At 56.9% G+C, this 21,941-nt stretch overlaps 1 protein-coding gene across 3 annotated transcripts in view; it reads right to left on the bottom strand.

Moving 5' to 3' along the window:
• Positions 1–8,705, bottom strand: part of PPARGC1B (PPARG coactivator 1 beta) — a 56,821-nt gene extending 48,116 nt beyond the window's left edge. For all 3 annotated transcript variants that reach the window (XR_013929853.1, XR_013929854.1, XM_080398061.1), the window contains exon 1: positions 8,490–8,705. Coding sequence is in view for 1 of the 3 variants with exons in the window: in XM_080398061.1 (XP_080254187.1) it covers positions 8,490–8,573 (84 nt within the window). In the remaining 2 variants the exon portion in view is untranslated. The remainder of the gene's footprint in view (positions 1–8,489) is intronic.
• Between the last annotated feature and the right edge of the window lie 13,236 nt (positions 8,706–21,941).

Raw genomic sequence — 21,941 nt, forward strand, 5'->3', positions numbered from 1 at the left:
TCCCACACACCCACCGCTGCTCGCCCCAAGGCTGGGGCTGCGGGGCCGGGGCTGCTCCTGCTCCCCAGCTCAGCTGCCGGCGCGAGCTGCTGCGGAGGGTTGGTTGCTGGTCATCAGCAAAGCAGTGTCCCCACCAGAACTAGGTGACAACATGCACCATGGGGGTTTCTGAGGACACGTGTACCACGTGCTTTCATTTTCAAAATATATATAAATAGACATACTTATTCTTTCCTAAAAGGACATGGCCACAAGAAGAAGAAGAAAAAAAAAAAAAGCAGTTCAAATACCATCCAACCTTTCAGCCTGAGAAAACCATGCAGTTCTCATAAGCTTGAGTCTGTTACCTGGGAAATGGATTTTAGCACCCAAAACCCACATGTGCCCATCTCCTGGTGGGGCCCACTAAGACAGAAACTTCCTTTTTAAGAAAAACATTTGCAATTTGTTCTTTTCATTATTAGCCTGGTTAGGTCGTGACTATCTGTGTGCAGGCTTGCTCACAAGCAGAAACAACGCTGGTTGCTTTAAATCTCCAGCTCCAGCTATGCAGAGCTCTGGTGTTTATGCTGTTCAAGGGAAGGTTTAAAAATCCTCCCATCATTAAGATGCTGGAAGGTGGCTCCGAGCCGCACACACCTCGTGCTGGCAGGGCTGCAGGCCCCAGAGCAGAGGGGGAAAGGCAAGCAGCTGCGGTTTAAAGGAAGCTGACAGGAATGCAAAGTTTAATTAGCTTGAAGCCAAGGGCCATGGAAGTTGGAAACATTTGTACCGAGGCCATGCAAGTCCCGGGGAAATCAGGACAGAGGGACTTGAGCTGGAACAAAGTCCAGCCCTACCACTACCGGGTGCCAGGTGAGCAACCTCTGTGTGGCAGGAAAGGGCACTGCCAGCTCGCCTGGCACAAGCCACCGCACAGCCCCGTGTCCTGCCCTGCCCTCCGCCAGCGCTGCCCGCGGGCAGGCAGAGCTCCCATCCTCCCAGCACACACGCCGCGGCTCAGCCCTCTGCCCCGAGCCCAGGGAGCACGTGCTCTGCCCGGGCAACGTGCGAGAAGCCAAGGCACCGCGGCCACCCCAGCCCTGCACCCAGCGGCACTGGCACGCCGTGTGGCAGCGGGGCTGGCCTCTGCAGGGGAAAGAGAAGCCAGAGCCTGCCCCTGCTTTGGCCTTCGAGGGGAGCTGCGCGAGTGCCACGTTTTACACCTCCAGCTCCTCGCTGCTATCCAAGTGCATGCACAACCATCACCCGGCTGTGACCAGCACTGCTCTTTGCTTGAACCCAGCCCGGCTGCTGCAGGGCCGGCTGGAGCTCAGCCCTGTCAGTCTCGTGTGCATGCAGAAGGTTGCAGCGGTGTCCCACTGGGACATTTCCTGGAACACTCCATGGCTACATTTGCACTTTCTTCATAAAAAAAATAACGTAACTCACTCCTACCTAGGCACTTTGGCTAAAAACAAAGCAAGAAAGGGCTCAGCAGGAAGGCTGCTAAGGCTCGGGGACAGGGACCATGCTGCCTGCTCCCAACAGCAGCTCCCCGGCATGCCAGCTCTGCCCACCGAGGGACAGCTGGGGCTGCTCCGGCCGCAGGTCCCCTTGCGGCAGGACAACCAGGTCCCCAGCTGTCACATGCAGGCTTCGAAACCTGCAGTCCCCCCTCATCCGGGCAGGAGGGAGGAGAAGAAACACGGTTAGAGGCAGCTGGGCTTCCTTCCGTCTGCAAGGCACAGCCGGCCGCCCCAGCACGCTGCTCCGGCTGCAGCACAGCCCCAGCTCAGCTCAGCCCCCCGCCTGTGCCGGGATGCTCTGCCCTCTCCCCTCCATCTCCCCCCGACACAGGATTTCCTTGCTCTTGATGTGCACAAAAATTAGGAAATGAGGGCTCCTCAGGGACTAGGTGGGGAAGGCTGCTTGTGGCGGGGAGGGGGGGGAAAGGATGACACCTACCACACCCCTCACCCGCCGCCCCATATCCCGGGGTCGGACAGGGTCCTGCGGCCTCCCCAAACAAAGGCCAGGGAAGCAGAAGCAACTGCAGTGATGAACTTGCTGCAAACTGAAACAGGAACCGAGAAGCCTGAGCAGCGGCGCTGGCTCAGCAGAAGGGGCTGTTTCGGCCGTGTGCTCCCAGCCCTGCAGCGACCGCAGGGCGCAGAAGCGGGCGCAGAGGAAGAATTCAGAAAATGCATCTCAGTAAAGATACGCTGCCCTGCAACCCTGGTCACTGCAAGAGCTTGAGGCACTCATTTTATCCTCCACCACCTCAGCACAAAAGCATCCATATAAAGCATGTACGGCTCAGTCCCACGGGAGGGGAGAAGTGTCACATCAGCCCTCCCAGCGCACCGGGGGCTCTCCTGCTTCAGCCCCCATCACCCAGGTTCCCCTTGCCCATGAGGGCAAATGCCTGCCCGGTCGCTGCGTGGGTTGGCAGGGTGCCACGGGAAGGGTGGGTGCCCACGGGAAGATATAAATACTTCAGCAGGACCCTCATCCTGCTCCCCCGACGAAGCTCGTGGGGTATGGGGGGCACTGGGGAGGCACCCGGCACCCAGTGCTTGCCGGCTTTGTCTTGGGACAGCAGGGATGCAAGATAAGAGAAGTATTTTCCCTAAGCCCCATATTGCTGCCCAGGAGCCAGCAGCAATCGAAGGTTAGTCTGCCTATTGGATGGGGCCATCACAAAGAGCCCCCAGGGCTGCCACAGTTTCCACAACCCCCACCAGCAGATACCAGACCTGTTGCATGGGGACGCTCTCCCCGGGGGCGGGGAGGGGTGGGTGGGGGGTGGGATGTCCAACTCTTACAGAGCCAAAGGAGATTTCCAGCTTTTATTTCTCCCTATCTTAATTCTGAAGGGAACCGGCTCAATTTAACAAATTGCAGCTGCTCAACCCCTGGCTGTTGCCTCTGCCTGGGGAGGTGAACCAAGATGGAGCAGGGTAGGGACAGGGCTGACGAGACTCTGAGCACAGCCAGATCTGTGCAAAGTCCTTCGGTATTTCTTGGAAGCTCCCATTACAAAAAGCAATAAATAAATAAATAATAATTTGCGAGCCAGAGCTCAGGAAAAGTGCTGAAAAGCAGAACAGCCAAGCGATAAGAGAAGGGAAACACATTGGCTGGACCATAACCCGGTGCCTACACCGCGGCTGCCCCTGGAAGTAGGTCACTACCTCACCTGACCACCCACCCCATTAACTGCAACCTTTAGTCTCTGGCTCATTACTACAAGCAGAGGCAGCTTACAACATCCTCTCCAGGTGCTCGCAGGAGGGTAGCTGGCCAGGCAGCGGGAACCTGTCCCTTCCCAGCATGGCACCTGGGCTGGGGAGCCAGCTGCCCACCCTTGGGGTGCAGGCAAGGGGCTGCCCCAGCCCGTGCCCCCCAGGGAGGAGCAGTGCCATGTGGCCAGGGCTGCGGCGGCTGGCCCGGCACGGCCGCGCTGGCAGTGGCAGCTCCAGCGCGTACAAAGTTCCCCCTCTGCTAAATCACTTCATGCTGCCAAGCAGTCACGAGAAATATAAGCCCGCGCAGGGTTGCCATGGAGCGGGGCTCGGCGCGGGAGCCCGAAGCTGATTCCTCCGGCAAACGTGTTTGCTGACCAAGGCCCTGCCAGCACCTCGTGTCCCCAGCTCCTCAGGGGCAACAAGCGAGTGCAACGTGCGTGGTCCTGGCAGAGCCTTATCTCTGGGGACAGCTCTTCCCTCACCCGGCAGGGCCAGGGCCCCCTCCATACTGAAGACCCCCACGGGTGCTTGGCTCAATGCCCTGCAGGGACGGTGCTCCTCGCCCTGTGACACCATCTCCCCAAGGCCATGGGCAGGCAGAAGCAGTGGTGGCTTTGGTGGGGTTTGCCCCACAGGCACCGGGCAGCAAAGGCACAGACTGTTCCTGTGCAGTGCCTCTGCCCCAGCCAAACGGGCGACATCCCCGAGCTCCCATGGGTGCTGGCAGATGCCGGCCGCGGGATGCGTGCCCTTGCCAGCACTCTGCTTGCCGGCAGTGCAGATGCAGGGCTCCCACGCTCTGCCGTGAGCTGGTCCCCAGCACCGCCAAAGGAGATTGCAGAGACTGGCAGGCTTCTGCACCTCGGGAGCAGCAGGCAGCACTGGCCAGCAGCACAGCAAACCACCTGCCAGGAGCCAGCCCACGGCATCCCAGTCTCCAGCCCCATGCTGGGGACCACAGGACCCATTCCTCAAAGGTAGGATGGGGTCTGGGGCAAGAAGGGCATCCCCTGGGCATTTTTCATTGAACAACCGACAGCACTGAAGTGCCGGAGCAAGTGAAGTTTCTAACTACAAAGAGGCTTTTGACATTGGAAAGGTTAATGTGAGAGAGAGATCCATCTCCCTCACAAAGCTCCCTTTGCTGGAGGCACTAGGTTGAGACCTTAATTATTCACCTGTTGGACAGGTGCCTTTCCATTACAGCATGAGAGTGGGGCAGGGATGTGCAGGCAGGAGGGAGGGAAGCCCACAGCGTGGGGCAGCCCTGGGGCCTGCCAGTGGAGCACCAGGGGACCCAGTCAAAAGCAGGGGGTGAAGGCAGGCAGGTGAGCAGGGATGCTCTCCAAGCGGCCCGGTTATCAGGCCAGCCCTCCTTTCCCCCGCTGCTGCTCCCTCCCGCTGCTCCCTCCTGGCTCTGAGCAGCAGGCTCAGGAGAGCAGTAGGCTCAGGAGCATGCCGCGCTTTCCATCTCCCGCAGCTACCGCTGCGGCGCAGGCAGCTGCTGGCATCCCCAGCAACCACTGCCCCACGCTTTGCAAACGTACTGGCATGGCCTCGGCGAACTGCCACTGGCAATAACTGCCACCGTGCCACAGCCACCCTGCAGTGCTTTCCTGAGAGAGCGAGGAGGGTCTCCAGCCCCAGCAATGCAGCAGCCCTTCAACCCAAGCTGCAGCAATGCAGCCAGGCTGGAGACACACTTTGCAGAGGCCCTTGGGCTGTCTCAGTCATCCAGACACCCTCCCAAATCTTTGAGAGAAGAGCCGCAGAAAAAGCAGAATATCGGTCTGCTCAGTGAGGACTATCAGAAATTAGGGATGCATCTCCCCTCTCCAGTTCTAGCGGTAATAACCCACCCGACAGATCGCTTTTCCACTGAGGGCTTCCCTGTGCCTCCTGCACTCATCAGTGGATTAAGCTGTTAGCAGGAGGCTGGGAAGTTAAAGGGAATATTGTATTTCCATTCATGTGATCTTTAAGCATCTCTCTGAGAAACAGCCTGGGGTTTTGGGTTCCCCCCCCCCCCCCCCCCCCCACTGCACTTTGTTTGGGGTTTGTAAACAAATCGAAACTGTAAGAGTCAAACCGCTGCTGCCTCTCGCAGGGATGCCAAGAGTCGCCGGCCGCTCCGCGGTGCTCACGGCAGAGCTGCCTGGCTGGCACTCTCCAGTGCCTGGTGCCAGCAGACGAACCAGCTACAACCAGCTTCATACCTCTGAGCAGCAAAGAGTTGCACAAAAAGGTTTAAGCGGGCCCAGAAATGACAGGTTTTGAGTCACAGCAAAATGAAACCACTTTTTGTGTTGTTGTAAAGGGAAAAGGAGTTGGCAGGAGAAAGGCTGATATCAATTGAAAAACCCTGATTTTCTTTCTGTAGCAATGCAGGTACCACGTGAATCATTGCTGTCCTCAATATGTAAATAGAGGTTAGCAGGCATCCTCAGCACAAGCCCATATAATTAAGGGACTGATGCAAATATCCATGTAAGACCTCCACTGTGCATCTCCCCAAGAGCTCTTCTGAGGATCCCTCCCCTGGAGAGGAAGGGATCACCTGGCACCTGCATGCACCCAACTGCGCCCTTCTTCAAACCTACTGCAAAAGCAAGGACTGGGGAGGAGCATGGGGGAGAGAGGAGGAGAGTCAGAGTTCCTCAAGATTTCCACGAAGGAAACGGCTAATATTCATGATCTCATGGCCTCCTGACATTGTAGCCTCTCAGGATAACCTGATCTTGTGCTGGAGCACTGGGGTCTTTGCTGAAGTAGCTTTCGGGCTTCATTGAGAAGTCAGTAACCCAGTTGTAAGCAGAAGCTCGTACAGTAGTAATGGGGAGAGACGTCAGCAGCCAGCCCGGGTCCGCCTCCCGCCCCGACTTATAAAGCAGGCATGTGACAGCAGCCAGGGCTGGAGCCTGCCCTGCAGTTTCATCAGAGGTTAAGGTACAAGCACAACACAAGCTTACAACTTCAGGCGTTTCTTAAGCAAATGCACGCAAATCATAGCTGGGGGGAGCTGCTTTTTTTTTTTTTTTTCCCTTCTCCTTTTTTTCTTTTCTTTTTACCCCAGCCTTTCACCCCTCTGCGCACGTGGGGACAGAGAGGAAATGCAATTATCAAAAGCAGGCGCCGGGCGGGAGAGCAAACACAGGCTGCACACCGCTGCCGAGGGAGCCTGCAGCGGGCTGCGAAGATTATACACGTTATACACCCCACAGACATCAGACTAGCACTAACTGTGCGCGTACCTACACCGCACCCTCCAATACAGTGCACGTATGGGAGAGGGAGAGAAAAAGAGGGGACAGGCAGAGCAAACTGTATTTCAGGAGATGCCAGAACGGTCTTACTAGATCTCAGGCCATTTCAGAGTCCCCAGTTTTGCAGGGGATGTTCACAACATGGTGGTTTTGCACCAGGGAAGGATGGAAATTTGCAGGATTTTTTTTTTTTTTTTTTTTTTTTTTTTCTTGCCTTAGCAATCCCTTTTTGGAATAACATTCCTAAATTGGCACATCAAACACTGACCAAAAAGCAGAAAGGAAACAAACCTTCAGACGCATGCTGCAATCATTACAAGCTTTTCATTTCATGTCAAGCACGTGGAGAACAGGCAGGTTATTGCAGGGAAGTGGAGCCAAGAACTTTCACCTGCCCAGGGAGCAATGGGGCCGGTGGGAGCTGCAGCCTTTCTGCCATACTTCCTAGGGATGGCATCCCACACAACCAGCCTCCTCTTCTCTAGCTGACGGTTCTTTCAGCAATAATAAATCCGTCCAAATCAGAAAACGCAAACTGCTTACAAAATCTTCTCAGCCCACTTCTCACCCTTCCTGACCCTTCTGCCGTAATCAACCTGTCAGCAGGTCTTCGTTAACAACCGAAGCCACCACCTCCCCCTTGCTCTGCCCCCAGCAAGCCGCCCGGGTCCCATGCCAAGCTGGAGTGCTCTGGAGCTGGTGCAGGCGAGGAGAGGTGCTGGGACTACATCAGCCTAGCTGGTGGCAAGACCTGCCTGGTTCTGTCTGGCACATGCACCAGGGGCAAATCTGATTTACCGAGTCTTGAGACCTTACTTGTTTTGAACCCAAACAGCAGGATTAGTCCCCATCCCATTCCCCACACACATGCTCCTGCTGTTTGCAATCCCGGAGCTAAACTGGTGAGAGAGCAAGGGTTGGGATGAATGTGCTAGCTTCACAATCGAAGCTATTTTGTAATCTGTGGTTATGAAAGTGAAGGGCTGGAGGGCTGATACATAACTACAGAAAACTCTCCCCACTTGCACCAGCCTCATCAATCCGACTGCGAAATGCGCGGTTGTGCTCCAGATCAGTCACAGCTCTGGCTACTGCCCGGCTCATTGTATAGCGCCGCTCTTCCACCCCCCAAAATGGAAAAGCATGCAAGCCCTATAGCCAGCACAGCTCGCTCTCGTGATCGTGCAGGAGCTGCCAAGGAGCCTTAATCTGATTTTAATACCCAGCTCCGTCCCAAAGGGAGCCCATCCAGATTTTGGAGCTGCTGACTCGCAGCACCGAGACCCCCTCTCCCTGCCAACCACCCCCCTCCCCAAACCTCCATCCCCCAAGATCCCAGCCCGTATGCGTGTAACTGACGCTCGGCATGACTCATCCCACAGCCCGGCTCTTATCAGCCCCCACCGCGCAGCCCCCTGCGGAGCCCACCCCCACCCCCACCGCCCTGCACCACGGCGTCCCCCTCCCCACCTTTGCAGCAAGGGGGGGTGTGTGGGGGGGGTCTGTTGCAAAGGGAGGTGTGTGCCCCAAAGCCGATCAACCCGCCAACTTCTCCCACCGCCCCCCAAATTCCCTGCAGCAGACGCGGGGGTGGACTGGGGGGTGGGGGGGGTGGGGGGTGGGGGGGACGCGGGAGTCCACGTGCGGGTGGTGCTGAAAGCGCCGGCGGGGCTGGCGGGGTTGGTACCGCGCCGGGGCCGCCCCGAAGCCACGGGGAGGGGCGCGCAGAGAGCCGCGGGGGCGGCAGGGTTCCGCGCGTCCCCCCGCCCGGCATTTCCCCCTCCGCGCATCCGCGGAGTAAACGGGACCCCCCGCAGATCCTCCGGGCACCTGGGGAAGGAGCCGGTCCCCGCACACCCCGGTGCGTGCAGAGACCGGCTCCTTCCCCAGGTGCCCCGGGAAGCGGGGGAGGGGGGGGGGGTCTGCCGGCTCTCCCCCCTGCAGCTGCACCGCGCTGGGGAGCCGGACAGCAAAGCCCCTGCGCCGCCCTCCCTACCTGGCTGTCAGCGAGGTAACTGAAGACGAAGGAGGAAAGATCCTCGTCGAGCAGAGAGCTGCAATCCGGCCCCGGCTCCGCCATCTTCCACCTCCGGCTGGGGCTGAGGCGGCACCGAGCATGCAGCAGGCGCGGCGGCGGCGGCGGGGAGCCGGGCGGCCGGCGGGGCGGAGCCGCCCGCAGCCCCCGCCCGCCGGCTGCGGGAGCCGGGGCGGGCGGCCGGGCCGGGGGGTGGGAGGGAGCCGGGCAGGGGGGACACTCGCTGCAGGGTGCCCCGTGGGGGCTTGAGCCACGCGCGGGGCACCGGCACCTTCCCGCGGGACGCGTGCCCACTCGGGGTACCCGCTTTAACCGCCGCTGTGCACACCTGAAAAGTGCCAGCTCTTAAAACGGGGGGGCACCCCGGGGGCTGCCAGCACCGCTGGGCGGTCCCTACATCACCCCGAGTTGAGATACTACAGCCTGAGTGCAGCACATTGGGCTGAGGGTCACATCAAGGCTCGGGGAGGGGGGTTCCCCACAGTTGCAGAGTGTCCCCAGGGCCTGCAGACACCCGTGTGGCACCAGCACCTTCCCACTGGACGTGCACTCACCCAGCGCACCCACTTCAAGCACCGCTGTGCGCACCTGAGAAGCACCAGCTCTTAAAAGTGGGGGTGCTCAGCATCACCGGGCACCACTAACAGCCCCCCAGTCACCCTGCACTGAGATACACCAACGCAGAGTGCGATGTGTGGGGCCGAGGGTCTGCTTCCAGGCTCGGTGTGTCTGCACTGGAGTGGGGCCGGGTGGCTGAGGGCAAAAAGTAACAAGAAGCAAAAGATTTTCACATTTCCCTCGTTTATTTTCTCAATGCTTATCCCACTGTTGCTGCAAGCATCTCGGTATCACGCACGTCATGTTTCTGTCTGGGGTTTTGAGGCATATACTAAAAGCCCTTTCAGAAATAATTAATGATAGGACCAAAAATCTCATGAATGTTCTATTTACTTACTCGTAGCAATTACATGGGTAAGAGCAGGGCTTGGCACTGCAGCTTGAATTAGCTGATACACAACCAACCGAGTGGCAACACCTGCAACCTAAGGGCTCCAGATCCTCAAATTCCCTCAGATGGACGGGCAGGATCAGTGCAAACGGCTGACCAAGCAAAGCAATACAGAGCGACCGAGGTGGAGAGCTCGGCGTCAGGCTCCGGTGGGTGAACAGAAGGTGCTTCTTTGGTAGGAAAGGCTTGCTGCCCGTCAGCGTGCTTGCCTTGCTTTTGTTTCAAAGGGAGAGCTGCTTCCAGCCACTCTGTAGTACCTTCTGGCCTCCATTTGGTCCAGGACATGCTGTAAACACCATGCAATGTAGCAACACTGGATTTTCCCTGATGATCCCAAGCTTTGCACCAAAAGAAGATGTCAGCAGACAGCCGCCAACTCTTCCTCCTTGCTGCGGCACTTTATTACTAATTACTGTCATGAAGTTCTCAAACAGTTACCCAAGTTGCTTTCCAAGCTGCTATGCCAGCGATGAAACTTCTCTTCCCGTGGGTGGGAGGTCTGGGCCCAGAAACGCCGCTGCTGGGATGCACAGCTGCAGCTCACAGCAGGCACAGCATGGAGCACAGCGCTGCCAGACTGCACCGCGAGGGCCCGGGAAAGGAAATTGCCTTGCTCTGGAGCATGTGCAATTCCTTGCAGGCCAAGACTTGAATTCCCAGTTGGTGCTGCTGGCTGGTGATCTGGAGTGCATTCCTCCCCCCAGTCCCTCCTTTGCAGAAGACGCAAGCGCTGAACACTACAGAGAGAGGAGGTGAACTGCAAAGAGGAGGGACGCTTTCCCCATCAGGGGAAAAAGCAGGACTAGAAGGCCCCACCATAAAATTAGTGGTTTGTGAGGGATTTGTTGCACAAAAGGCAAGGTTCTCACTTGATTATCTCGTGATTGCCTTCATACCAGTTGTACTCAAATAGGAAGTAACCATTCATGGGAATTACTTGTGAATGGTTATTCTAAAATCATGTTATGCATAGCCATGTGTTTCAGAAATACCTTCTCCCTTCTGGTGTCTGTGCAAGCACAGTTCCTCCTTCCTTGCTAACCCAAGATGAGCCCTTTCCAGCCCCCAGCCGCCAGAAGCCTGCAGGGCACCCACCCTGGCATCAGCCACCCGTGCAGTACAGCTCGGCCAAGCAGCCACAGGTACCACAGAGCGTGAGGAAAGCAAAGCTCAGCCCACGCTGCCCCATTTCTCCTCTGGATGGAGGATGGTTAGAGCTTCTTTCAGCCAGATAGCCAAAACTGGATGGGATGCTGGGGTCAGGCTGCCTTTGTGCTGGGAAGGGGCCAGAGGACAGCAGAGATGAAACAAAACAGGGGCATCTCAGAGGGGTGGGCTTGCTGCTGCTTCAGGGTTTCCATGGAATCCCAGAGGACGAAGTACAGTTGTTCACATGGCTGCAAGTTGGTGTTAACATGCTCCAACCAAGTTCTGCTCCTGACTGCTCTGGACTTTTGCACAGTCCAAATATTTTTCTGTGTCTTTTGGGCTTTTTTTTCACCTATAGAATGGAGATCACACCACTTCCCTGTGCCCTGGAGCTTCTGGGGAGATTGGTTGAATAATGCTCATAAAAAGGGCTTCGAAAGCACCAGGAGAGAGGCAAAGGAGGACAAGATGTTATAGCTGGTATTGTCTCCACCTTCTTAGAAGTCAGTCACGTGGCAGCCTCAGAAATACCCGCGGTGGGCAGAGAGGGCATCTGATCCACAGTACTTCAATGCGATGGTGTGAATGGGATGTTACATTCTCCATGTGCACGCACCCTTCTCTCTCTGTGCCCAGGGTGACGGTGCAGTTTCACGGCTTTCCTCCTAAACCAGAACCTGAGCTTTGTGAGCGGGAGAGCTGCCAGAGCTTTGGCTTCTACTGCTCCTCGTATTTATATACCCAAAGAGGTGTCAGCCACAGTCGGGCAGAAATCAGCCGCTGGTGCCCACCCCGTACCGGCCACCCTGGCTAAGCCGGAGGGCTCCATGGCACTGTGGCACTGCGCCGGCGCTGCAGCCGGCTGCAGCAATGCGATGCTAAGCCCAGAGGGGCTGAGGATAATATTACCAAGGTAAACTATAACAGGAAAAGTCTACAAATGCCCTTTCAAAACAGCAGAGAGCAAGTAATGTCAGTAGGCCAGCGGTCAGGAGGGGACAGGGTTTGAAGGTACCCTGAGCCTAGCGAAGGGCAAATGTGGGGCAGGAGCCAATGAGCGGCGGCAGGGCCGGAGACACCCCATGCTCTGCAAACTGCTGCCTTCGGTTTCGCGTTGCAGCTGCTCCTGTTTGTGCATGGGAAAATGTTGTAAGGGCTGGGCAGCGTGGGCAGTGAGAGGCAGCGGCACATGGGGCTCCTCTGAGTTACATCATCCCCAGCCGCTGGTGGGTCCTGGCCAGCCCCCTGTGCTGTGGCACTCATGCAGCCCTGGGGAAAATCTGCGTGGCAGCCAGGATGGCCACCCCGGTGGCCACTCTCGCAGGGGACCCGGGCGACAGGGGTCTGTGTCGGCTGGGTCTCTTGGAGGCAGTGGTTGGGTAATCTGGGGGCAGCCAAAGGGGAAAGCGCCCCTGAGGCTCTCCCAAAGTCCTCCCCTAAAACAATCTTCATTCATGTGGGCTGCTAATTGCAGGCCCTGCTCCCACAGGGCAGCAGTGGTTAGCAGTGCTGAACTCCCGGGTTTTGCTGAGTTTCTCTGCTTGGTTCCCTTCCACAAGTTCTGCTTTTCTTTCCCTTCAACCCCACTCAGCACTCAGCTCAGCCTTGTTCTTCACCTGAAATCACTGAGCACAGGGACCTGGTGTTGCTTTTCCTCCATGCTTTCTGTGTCCAGTGGCTCATGATCAGCTGTGTTCACCCGGGGGAGCTCCTGCTACCTCCTCCTCCTCCTTCTCCTCCTCCTCCGTTTGTGACATGAAGGCTCTGTGATGCTTAATGGTGAACAAGGAGTGAACCTCTGGAAATGCACTGCTGGGTTACATTCGTTCCCCTCAAGCCTGCTTGGAAACTGCCCCTCCACTCTCAGTCTGACATCCTCTTTGCCACAAGGCTGAGGACGTGGTCTCTTGGGCTGGAGAGGACCTGGAGATTTTTTGTGGAAAAAAAGAGTGGATTCAGAAGACACGTAGGTGCTGGCTGGGCTCCTTGCTCTGAACTCCAGCTTGTCCAGGGAGCAGAGCCATGGCAATGCTTATTCAGAGGTTGCCGTTCTCACTCCAGCATCCCCAAGCATCATCAGGGAGCGATACTCCAACATGCCAGCAAAGCCCATCATGCAGGCACACACAGGCACCATATCTGCCTGTGCAGGGGCAGAGACCCCCCAGTCCCCTCTCTGGAGTGCACCCAGCAGAGGGTCCCTCCCCACCTTGTGCCACCAAACTCAGCTAGCTGCAGTTGTCTTTCCCTGGAGCAAAGGAGCCCAGGGCTGGCACTGAGGGCTGGGGGGGTGCACACACACAGGGTGATGTGCAGGGCTCCAGCCTGCCCGATTCTGCAGCCTGCTCCTCTCCAAAACTACAGCCTTGCTGTGGAGCTAAAGGCATGCAGCTATTGCAGAGGAAACCTATGAAGAAAGAAATGTGGTGACAAAGGAGTAAGAAGGCGTTTGTGGATGAGCTATTGAAACAGATGGGAATTTCCCGGAGCAAGCAGCAGTGGCCAGGCAGCACGGTGGAGGGTAGGGAAGGCTCCTGTGCAACGGCTCATGCTGCCCACCAGCTGTGTGGGCTGAGCGAGGAGACCAGGATGCCCATTGACTCCTTATGGTGTTTTCAGTGACTCATTTGTCTGCGGGAAGCAGCACACCCACAGCAGCTGAAGCAACCTGTCCTCCTCCCCAGGCTGCTCTGGCACAGCGGGGCCAGCTGGCCCCTTCTGCCCAACGACAAGAGCCTGGCAGCAGCCTGGGGCACCCAGCTCACCTCATACCTCGCTTTATCTAGGGGAAGAAACCTGCTGTCAAAGACCCTGCACTGCTCTTTCTGCACTGCCTGACATCCCACCATGGGGGCACAAGCCTTCCCAGTTTTGCCAGCAGTGTCCCCACGTGCCGCCCCAGAGGCAGCCTGGTGCGCTGGCACCAGCCAGCTGCTGTGCGGGGACCAAAGGGAGCCTCACCTACAGCACATGTCCCTCGTGCTTACTCTTGCTCTGGCTGAACTCAGCTTCTCTGCCACACCATGCTACTGGTGACTCTCACACTGTGCTGATGGTGTCTGTCACAGCCCATCAATGTCTCCCCACTGTCCCCTTGCTAGCCTGCTTGCCTCATCCCTGCTTGTTGGGCTGCCTCTGGTCCTGCTAGCACTGCATGGCCTCCCTTCCCTTTCCTGCCTGTCCCTGTCTGGCAGGACAGCATCAGGAACTGGGGTGTCTCCTCCATCCCCATCATCCTGCTGCCAGCTGCTTCTCTGCTCTGCTCACTAGGAGGAGTGAGGGGCAGAGGAGATGCTGGCTGAGACCCAAACCAACCTCATCCTCCTCTGCTGACCCTGGCTCTGAGCAGGGTGACTCCTCCTGCCTCTCCATGGGAGCTGCTCAGGGACTGGGTGTTGCCATCAATATTTTCTCTTCCTCTTCCTTTCTAACTGCCTCTTCCCAGACACACACCAGGATCATCCAAGCAGGTTCTGATCCCCCTGCACCAGCAGAGCTGGCCAAGGGGGTGAGCAGCAACGGGAGCTGCTTTGGATCCCCAGCACTGCTGAGCAAGGACTTGCTGTTCCTCAACCAGCTGTCACTGGCAGGGATGTTCGTGGGCATCTCCCTGCCTTGTGGCTCCCTGCCCAGGGCAACTGGCAGCCAGGCTGCCCTGCCTGCCCCTGGGACCCCGTCCCACAGCACCTCCTCCCCAGCACCCCTGCCCTCCTCACCAGCTCTCCTCCAAGCATCCCTCACAGTGACCAGCCATCACTGTCCACAGCTACTGCACCCCTGGCTGAGGCACCAGTGGTGTTGGAAGGGGCCAGCTGTCAGGTCCCAGCTGCCCCCAGCTGCAGGCACTGGTGTTAAAGCAGAAACCCCTCCACAGGCATCCCCTCCTGCTCCCCTTGCCAGCTTGGCAAGCGGAGCTGCCCGCAGCACTTTGGGGAGCATCAGGGAGGGGGCCATGGGCTCAGTGGGGCTCGAGGCCGGGGTGCTGGGGCAGCAGGCATTGGCACATCTCCCAGCCCCACACAGACACCGCTCTGCTGTTTCTCAGCACCTCAGCACCGTGTCCCCAGGCAGGAGACACTCTAGCTCCAGCCAGCACTATAAATAAAACCACATTCTTTTACCCCACCAAATAGGTTCTCATTGATTATACCTATTCCTCCTCCTCCCTCCTGCGTCCCTTTGATATGTGAAGTCAGCTGCAGAAGAGCTCGAGGAGCTGCCAGCCTGGTGAGGAAAATGCCACCCCCTCCAGACCCTCTCCCCCTGAGAGAGCCGCTCTCCCCTGGATTTTGCTCTCTGAACAGGCGGCATTGCTGGAGGAGAAGAAACAAAGCTCCCCGGTGGAAGTTTGCCGGCTAATTATTTATTAATCTCCTCCTGACAGTGCAATTGCCAGCAGCAAGGCAGCCCCCGAGCCCCCTGCCATGGGGAGGGGGATGATGAGGAGGATGGAGGGCTCTGCTGGTGGGGCCTTGCCATGGCCAAGGAGCTCAGCGTGAGTCAACACATGGTTTCCTTCCCTGGCTGCTTCAGTTACAGTTGTGCTGGTGGCTGAGATAAGGGGGGCCCGTGGCAGAGGCCCCGGGTCACCATCCTGGAAAGTGCTGAGGGCTGGTCCCAGGGTGGTCCCTGGTCCCTTGCAGGTGATGTCAGCCGGAGGGCTCAGCCCCTGCCGGATCAGGCAGTGCACAGATGCCTGCTTGCTGCAAGCAGTTATTCCGCACACAGGAGCTCCCCGTGCAGAGATGGCTAGCAACAGAAATAATGCAGCAAAATCACAGCTCACACAGTCTTCCTGGCACTTGAAAGCATCTCGAGAGCTTAAAAAGCTGCAAGATGCTCTCATTCCCATCCTTTTCCTGCTATCCTTGCTGCTCACTGCCTGTGCTTCAGGGGGGTGCATCACTTTCCCAGGCAAGCGGTACCAAGTTGAGCATGGCAAATCCTGCCTGCACCATGCAGCAGGAGGCAGGGAGGCCGTGTGCTGCCCGCCGGAGCAGGGCTACGGGTGACTCATCGCCATGCAGTATGCAATTACCAAGGCAAGTGCAGGCCCCTGCTGTTTTGCACAGGTATCTGTGTCAGCCAGGGCTATTTCCAGCTCTCTCTGCACTCCCAGCTCCTTCAAGAGGTAAGGAATACAGCCGCCTAGCTACTCTGCCTGCCACAGGGACAGGCACGATATTCCCATGAGCAAAGAGCCAGGGGGTTGGATTTTGCATCCAAACACTTGAATTGCACAACTGGGGGAGGAGGGTGTGTTGTGCGATTGCCCACACATTTCATGTATTTAAGGGTGCACACACAGGCATAGACCAAATGGAGACACAGAGAGATGCAACGAGGCAGCACAGCGCCTGTTGCCACCGACTAAGCATCAGGCGAGGAGGATTTAGAGCTGTTATTATTAGTGATGCTGGTAGTGCTAGAAAGGAAGCGGCAGGGATGGGATAAAGCAGAGTTTGGAAAATGCTCTGGCCTGGAAAGGCAGGGAAGGGACCAGGACAAAAGGAACAAAGCAACAACGTGCAGCAGCTCTTCTCCCTTCCGTGATGGAGCAGATAACTGCAAGCTCGGTGGGGCAGCATCTCCATCTCCTGATCTGTACACTGACTGTGAGCCATCCCCCATCAAGCTGTTAAGCCAAACCACACTCAGAGAGTGAGATTTTTTGATTCCCAAAATGTTTGCCTAAGACTTTGCTCATTACTTGGTCGCTGTGAGCAGGAAGCAGGGGAAAACTTAGGCATTGAGCACTTCTTGGACAAGCTCCAAGCAAGGGCTACAGGCCTCCAGCCACAAGCTTCATCAGCTACAAGGGTTTTGCAGCTGGGGTTGTCACACCAGGGCAGCAGCTGCAGCCCAGTCCCTGTGACCATAAGTGGTGGCAGCTAGGTCATTGCACTGGTGCTCTGCGCAGTAAAACACATCTGCGCTGGGGTGGATGAGGTTCACCCTCCTGGGAAGCCCGAGTGGGCTGAGTGTGCCCGAGGGAAGCGAGCCTGGCCTTGCACAGCCTTTGGCAGATTTCCTGAGGCACTGGAAGCCGCAATATGAGGGAAGTCTCCATATGTGATACGGATGTGCCTGGCATGGGCCACTCTGTGCCTGGGCAGCATGGTGAAGCAATGGGTATACGCCATCACCGAAGCCCCACGGATAGCAAACACCACTTGTCAGGATACACCATCTGTCCTGTTTCATTACCCTGAAGATGAGCGGTGTTCATCACCCAGCTTGGCTCGGGCAAATGGGTCTGCTGGAAGCAAGCGTGGGGGACAAGAGCCGAAGGAGGAAGGGATACAGAGCCAGGACCTGCAAAGGAGCTGGGAGGGCTCCGTGCCTCAACCTCCTGCCTTTGCCTGGCACGTGCCCACCAAAGCCTGGGGAGAGCACGAGGCTGCAGTCAGACCTCTTATGAGCGCGGGCTGTGCCATCTGCAGACAAGCTACCGGGCTGCAAGCAGCACTGAGTGCCTTCATCCTTTTCGCAGCCCCCGGCAGAGCCCTTGACATGGGAGAGCTGCTACAGTTTTTGGCTGGAAAAATCACGTTAATCATCGTCAGCAACGCCTCCCTGGCCTTTGTCACAGTTTGGTGCCCCAGTGCCAACTTCATTTTAAAAAGCATTATTTATTTTTAATAAAAGCTGATCTAAACAGTGATATTGTTGGGGTGATAAAAATACAAATGCAGTGGTTGTCACAGATGTCAGCATGCCTGGGAAATGGGGGACTGGCAGTGCCCGGCTGCGCTCCCCTCCAGCCTGTGCTGCTGCCCAGGGAGGAGGAAACACTCGGCAGTGTGTGCCTGTGGGCAGCCTCTCTGCCAGGAAAAGCAGCGCCTGCCTTTTTTTTAATACACAGGTGCACTTCTTATATATACTCGTTATTTTCTAAATATTTAGTAACTTTAATTTCATTTCTTGCATGAATAAATTAGCAAATATGACATATACAAATGCTGGAAAGTAAATTAGTTTGTTAAGCCTCTTCATTAAAAGAACTATCTATTATTAAAATATTTATGTTGCAATGTGCTGACATTGCATTAACAATAGTAATAAGAAATGCTGTTTATCCATATGAAACTAGATTTTCAGGGCATAGATCTGGCAGCGTGCGTCGAGTCGGCGTGTGGCTGAGGCCACAAACCGCGGTGACTGGCAGCATCTCCACTTGCCCAGGGAGCCATGGTGGGTCACGGGGCAGCTTCCATGTCCCAGGCTGGCGGCCAAGCTGAGATCTGCACCCTGAGGTTTTCCCTGGAAAAGTCCACCTCTGGTCCCCAGCCCCAGCCCCACAGCAGTGTCCAGCAGGCAGGGTGAGAGGGAAACGAGCAGGAAGCATGCAGGAAGCAAGCAGGAAGCACGCCTTGCTCACTTCCTGAGCATCTTTTCTCCTTCCATCACTCTTCTTTCTGGCAGATGGGAATAAAGCTTTACCGGAGGCCCCAGGGCGAGCCCAGCCTGGCTCCTGCACACCCTTGCCACGGCGGCTCTGCCCGCTCTGTCCCGCTCCGCTGGTTTCTTCTGCGGGGCAATGGCTTTTGGCAGGGCTGGGCAGGGGCAGGGTGCTGCTCCAGGGCTCCTATCAAGCTCATTTTCTCCCTGGGTTTTCCAAACCAGCTTTATTTGCAGGCGCAAGCCCACAAGCGGCTGTATTTGAATGCTGCCTGGCCGGAGCAGAGTACAGTCATGGCTGGGACAAAACAAAACCAGCATTCATGGGCGGTCATTGAAATTCCCAGCAGCTGTTCCCTCCAGCACACTCATGCCTGCCTTCCTTTGCTGCCCACAGGCACTTCCAGGGGCTTTTTCCTCCTCCTCCTCCTCCTCCTCCTCCATCTCCTCCCTGTCCCAGTGCAGCGGGTCATGCAGGGCCGGCTGGGTGCTCGCCCCCAGGTTGAGCCCCCCATGCTCACCGGCACCCCCAGCCCCTGCACCAGTTACAGGTGCCTCGCAGCTGCCTCCCGGGCCCTGACTCATTTCCATTTCCTCGCCATGGTGCCTCACACCCTGAGGCTGACCCACACTGTGGGGCCTCCAGCACCACACCGTGTGGCTCCGGTGGGAGGATTGCCCCCCCACACTGAAGCCCACTCAGCTCCCTGGGGCAGGGGTGCAGACAAGGGTGCACCCCTGGGACACCAGGTAAACCCAGTGTGATGGGGCTTTGGGCCAGACGGAGCCGTGGCAGCCCAAGCAGGAGCTGAGCGGTGCCTTTTGGCCCCTAGCACGCTCACATGAGAAAGAAATTGCTCGTGCATGTTTTGGTCTGGTTGGGTTTAACCCCAGCCCTGGTTTCCCGCGTGGGCTGCCAGCACGGGGGCCCAGCAGGGAGCAGGCAGCAGCACGCTGGGCACCGGCAGCAGGAGCGAGCACGCTGCGGTTTTCCAGCCGGAGACAGGCAGCTGCTGTGAAGAGCTGGTGATGAAATGCTGCCTGCAACCCCATTACAGCTGCGAGTGCGAATGAGTTTAGTGGCCTCAATTTAATTCCCATTTGTACATGGTGAAAAAAAAAAAAAAATAGGAAGAAGAGTGAAATCATGGATTGACACGGATCGACTGGGATGGGGATGCTTGAGCTGCAGCCACATGGGAGGCACGAGCTGGCAGGGATGTGCCCAGCCCTGGGCAGAGGGTGCTGCGCTGACAGCAGGGATGGGAACCTCAGGGTGGGGAGAGGGACACCTCACCTCCCCTGGATGTGCCCAGCACGCCGAGCCTGGGCTGGGAGAGCTGCTGTGGTTTTGTGTAGCTGGAGTCGATCAGCAAGGGAATGCACTGGGCACAGGGCTCCCCACATCCCAGCTGGAGAGCTGTACTGATGGCGAGTGCATGGGCTGCTGTGGGGAAAGCTGAGCACCCACCTCTCCCTCCTCTCCTTGCCCCCAGGGTGTACGTGGGGCTGGAACAGACTTGGCCGAGAGAAGGCTGGAGGAGGGAAGACACTCTTTAAAGCCCCAGGGAGCTGGGACTCCAATTTAAAAAAATAAAGTGAGGATTTTCATCTGTATTTGCTTAGTGAGCTAATGACTTTATTTCTGATTTGATGGTCTTGTCTCTGATGACTCAGGCACAAAAAGGGAAAGTAGATAAGAGCAAAGAGGCCCGGCTGGAGGGATGCTGGTGGCTCTCAGTGCCTGGCATCCCCCCGGCCTGGATCCCTTCCAGGGGATTCCAGAAATGCTGTCGGGACTGGGAGCAGGACTGCAGGCATGGGGAGGGCAGCAGCTTGGGGAGGTGAAAGCAGAAGCAGCCATCCTTGATAAGAGATGGGCTCTGCCCCATTATGGCTATGGCAACCACACTAGCCCAGTATGGCATGACCTGCCTGGATCGTGCTGTACCACTCCAGCCCTCTGACTCTGTCCTCTTCTGGGAGGAGTAAACCTCTCCGACAGAGAGGAGAGGAGATCTTCTCCTTCCTCTGACACCTCCAGCTGGAACCTCTTTGCCCATCCCTTACCACTGAGCAATTGCCAAGGGCTGGCAAGCAGCAGGGAATATCCCAACCTGGGGGAGTTAATCAGTCCCAGAGCAACCCAGCCCCTCCTGGCTGCATTTCTCCATCACGAGAAACAAACACATGTGTTTAGCCTGAATTAGCTGTTTTAGATTGGGAGGTCAACCCCAATCGCACTGCACCCAGTTGACCCCTAGCCTAAACAAGGAGCTGAGCAAAACACACATTTTCTGTGGTGATGAGGAGGTTTCTCCTCTCCCGCATTGCTTGCTTCCAAGTGTGTCGAGCCCCACAGAAACGTGAGCAGAGATCTCTGCGGCTGGAGGGCTAACATTTCAGCTTTTCTATCTAAATAGAAAATGACCCAGTTTCTTTATTTTTCTCTTTTCCCAACGTCCAAGCACCCAAAAAATGAGACGGCAAGTGGAAGCTACAAATAGATTTCACATATCCTGACAGAGCTGGGAGATGAAAGCAAGGGAAATGGCTCCCGCCTCCCCTGCTCGGATCCGGGTACAGCAGCAGCACATCCTCCCCGGCATTAGCTTCCCCGGGTCAGAGAAGCAAGAGATGCTTTGGGGCTGACCCCAGCTCAAGTCCCACATTGTCCTGTCCAACCCCATGGGCTCTGGTGTTCTTTGCCCCCGTGTGTGTGCGGGGAGGTTTGGGCCAGATGAGGTCCCAGGCTGGTGTAAAGGGGATGCTGGCTCGCTGGGCTGGTGCTCCAAGGAACACCTCGCTGCCAAGGTTCAGCTTCATAGCCCCAGGCTCTGCTGGCACTGTGGCTGGATGTGCCTCCACTTCCACCCTGGAATGGCTCGGGGTGCAGGAACAACTCTTTCCCTAGGGTTTATTTCCTTGGTCCTTTTTTCTGAATGACGCCAAGGAGGCTCATATGGTCCTCACACCCGTCAAGAAACAGGCTCTTTGAGGCAGGGTAGGAGCCTCCCCAGGGCTGCTCCCATCGGCCTTGCTCCAAGTATTAAGGTGAGCAGCAGAACGTGCCCAGCCTTCAACTATTCCTATCACGTCCCATCTGGAGACAGAAATCTGCCTGCTGGCTTTACAATTAAAATTGAAATGATTTGATTATGGGGCTTCATTAGTAAAAACAAACACCAGGCAGCCTTCCTCCCCATCCCACCCCCTCCCTGTCCCCACCCAGCTGTTCCCCCCTGGGGCTGTTTTAGGTAAATCCCAGCCAGGATGCGGGCTGGGCACACAAAGGGGGTTTGTGTCTGCAGCTTGTAGCTATAGTCGGATGCAGCCCAAAGGAGGCAAACTGTAGACCCACACATCACCTCCCTCAGGTAGAGATGCAGTAACAGCCTCGGACTGACAGCTTGATGGACTACTGCCCGACAGCGGGAGTAGCGACGGCTGCAGCAGCAGCAGGACATTTCCCAGCCCTGCTCAGCCCGCTGAACACTTGCAGACCTTACTGGGGGGCTCCCGCAGCCCCTGAGGCTTCTGATTTACACTTTGACTCCAACTCCCTTTGTTCTGTGAGCCTTTGCAATGGGACCATTTGCACCTTCACACCAACCTGGATTTGCCATTGCCAGATCCATTTTTCTTCCGTGCAGATGAGCCAGCTGCAGGGAAAGCAGGAGTGCGGGCAAGGGCTGAGCCGGCACGGAGTTGGCTGCCCATGGCATATGCAGATGCTCGAATCCCCGAAGCTGAAGCTGCGGCAGTTCTGGGGGAAGTAATTCAATTAACAGTCCAGGCATCGGGAACGGGCTGTGCAGGCTGGGAGAGGAGGAATGTCAATGAAGGAGGGCTAG

The sequence above is a fragment of the Falco punctatus genome (genome assembly GCF_963210335.1).
Source record: "Falco punctatus genome assembly, chromosome: 8".
NCBI lineage: Eukaryota > Metazoa > Chordata > Aves > Falconiformes > Falconidae > Falco > Falco punctatus.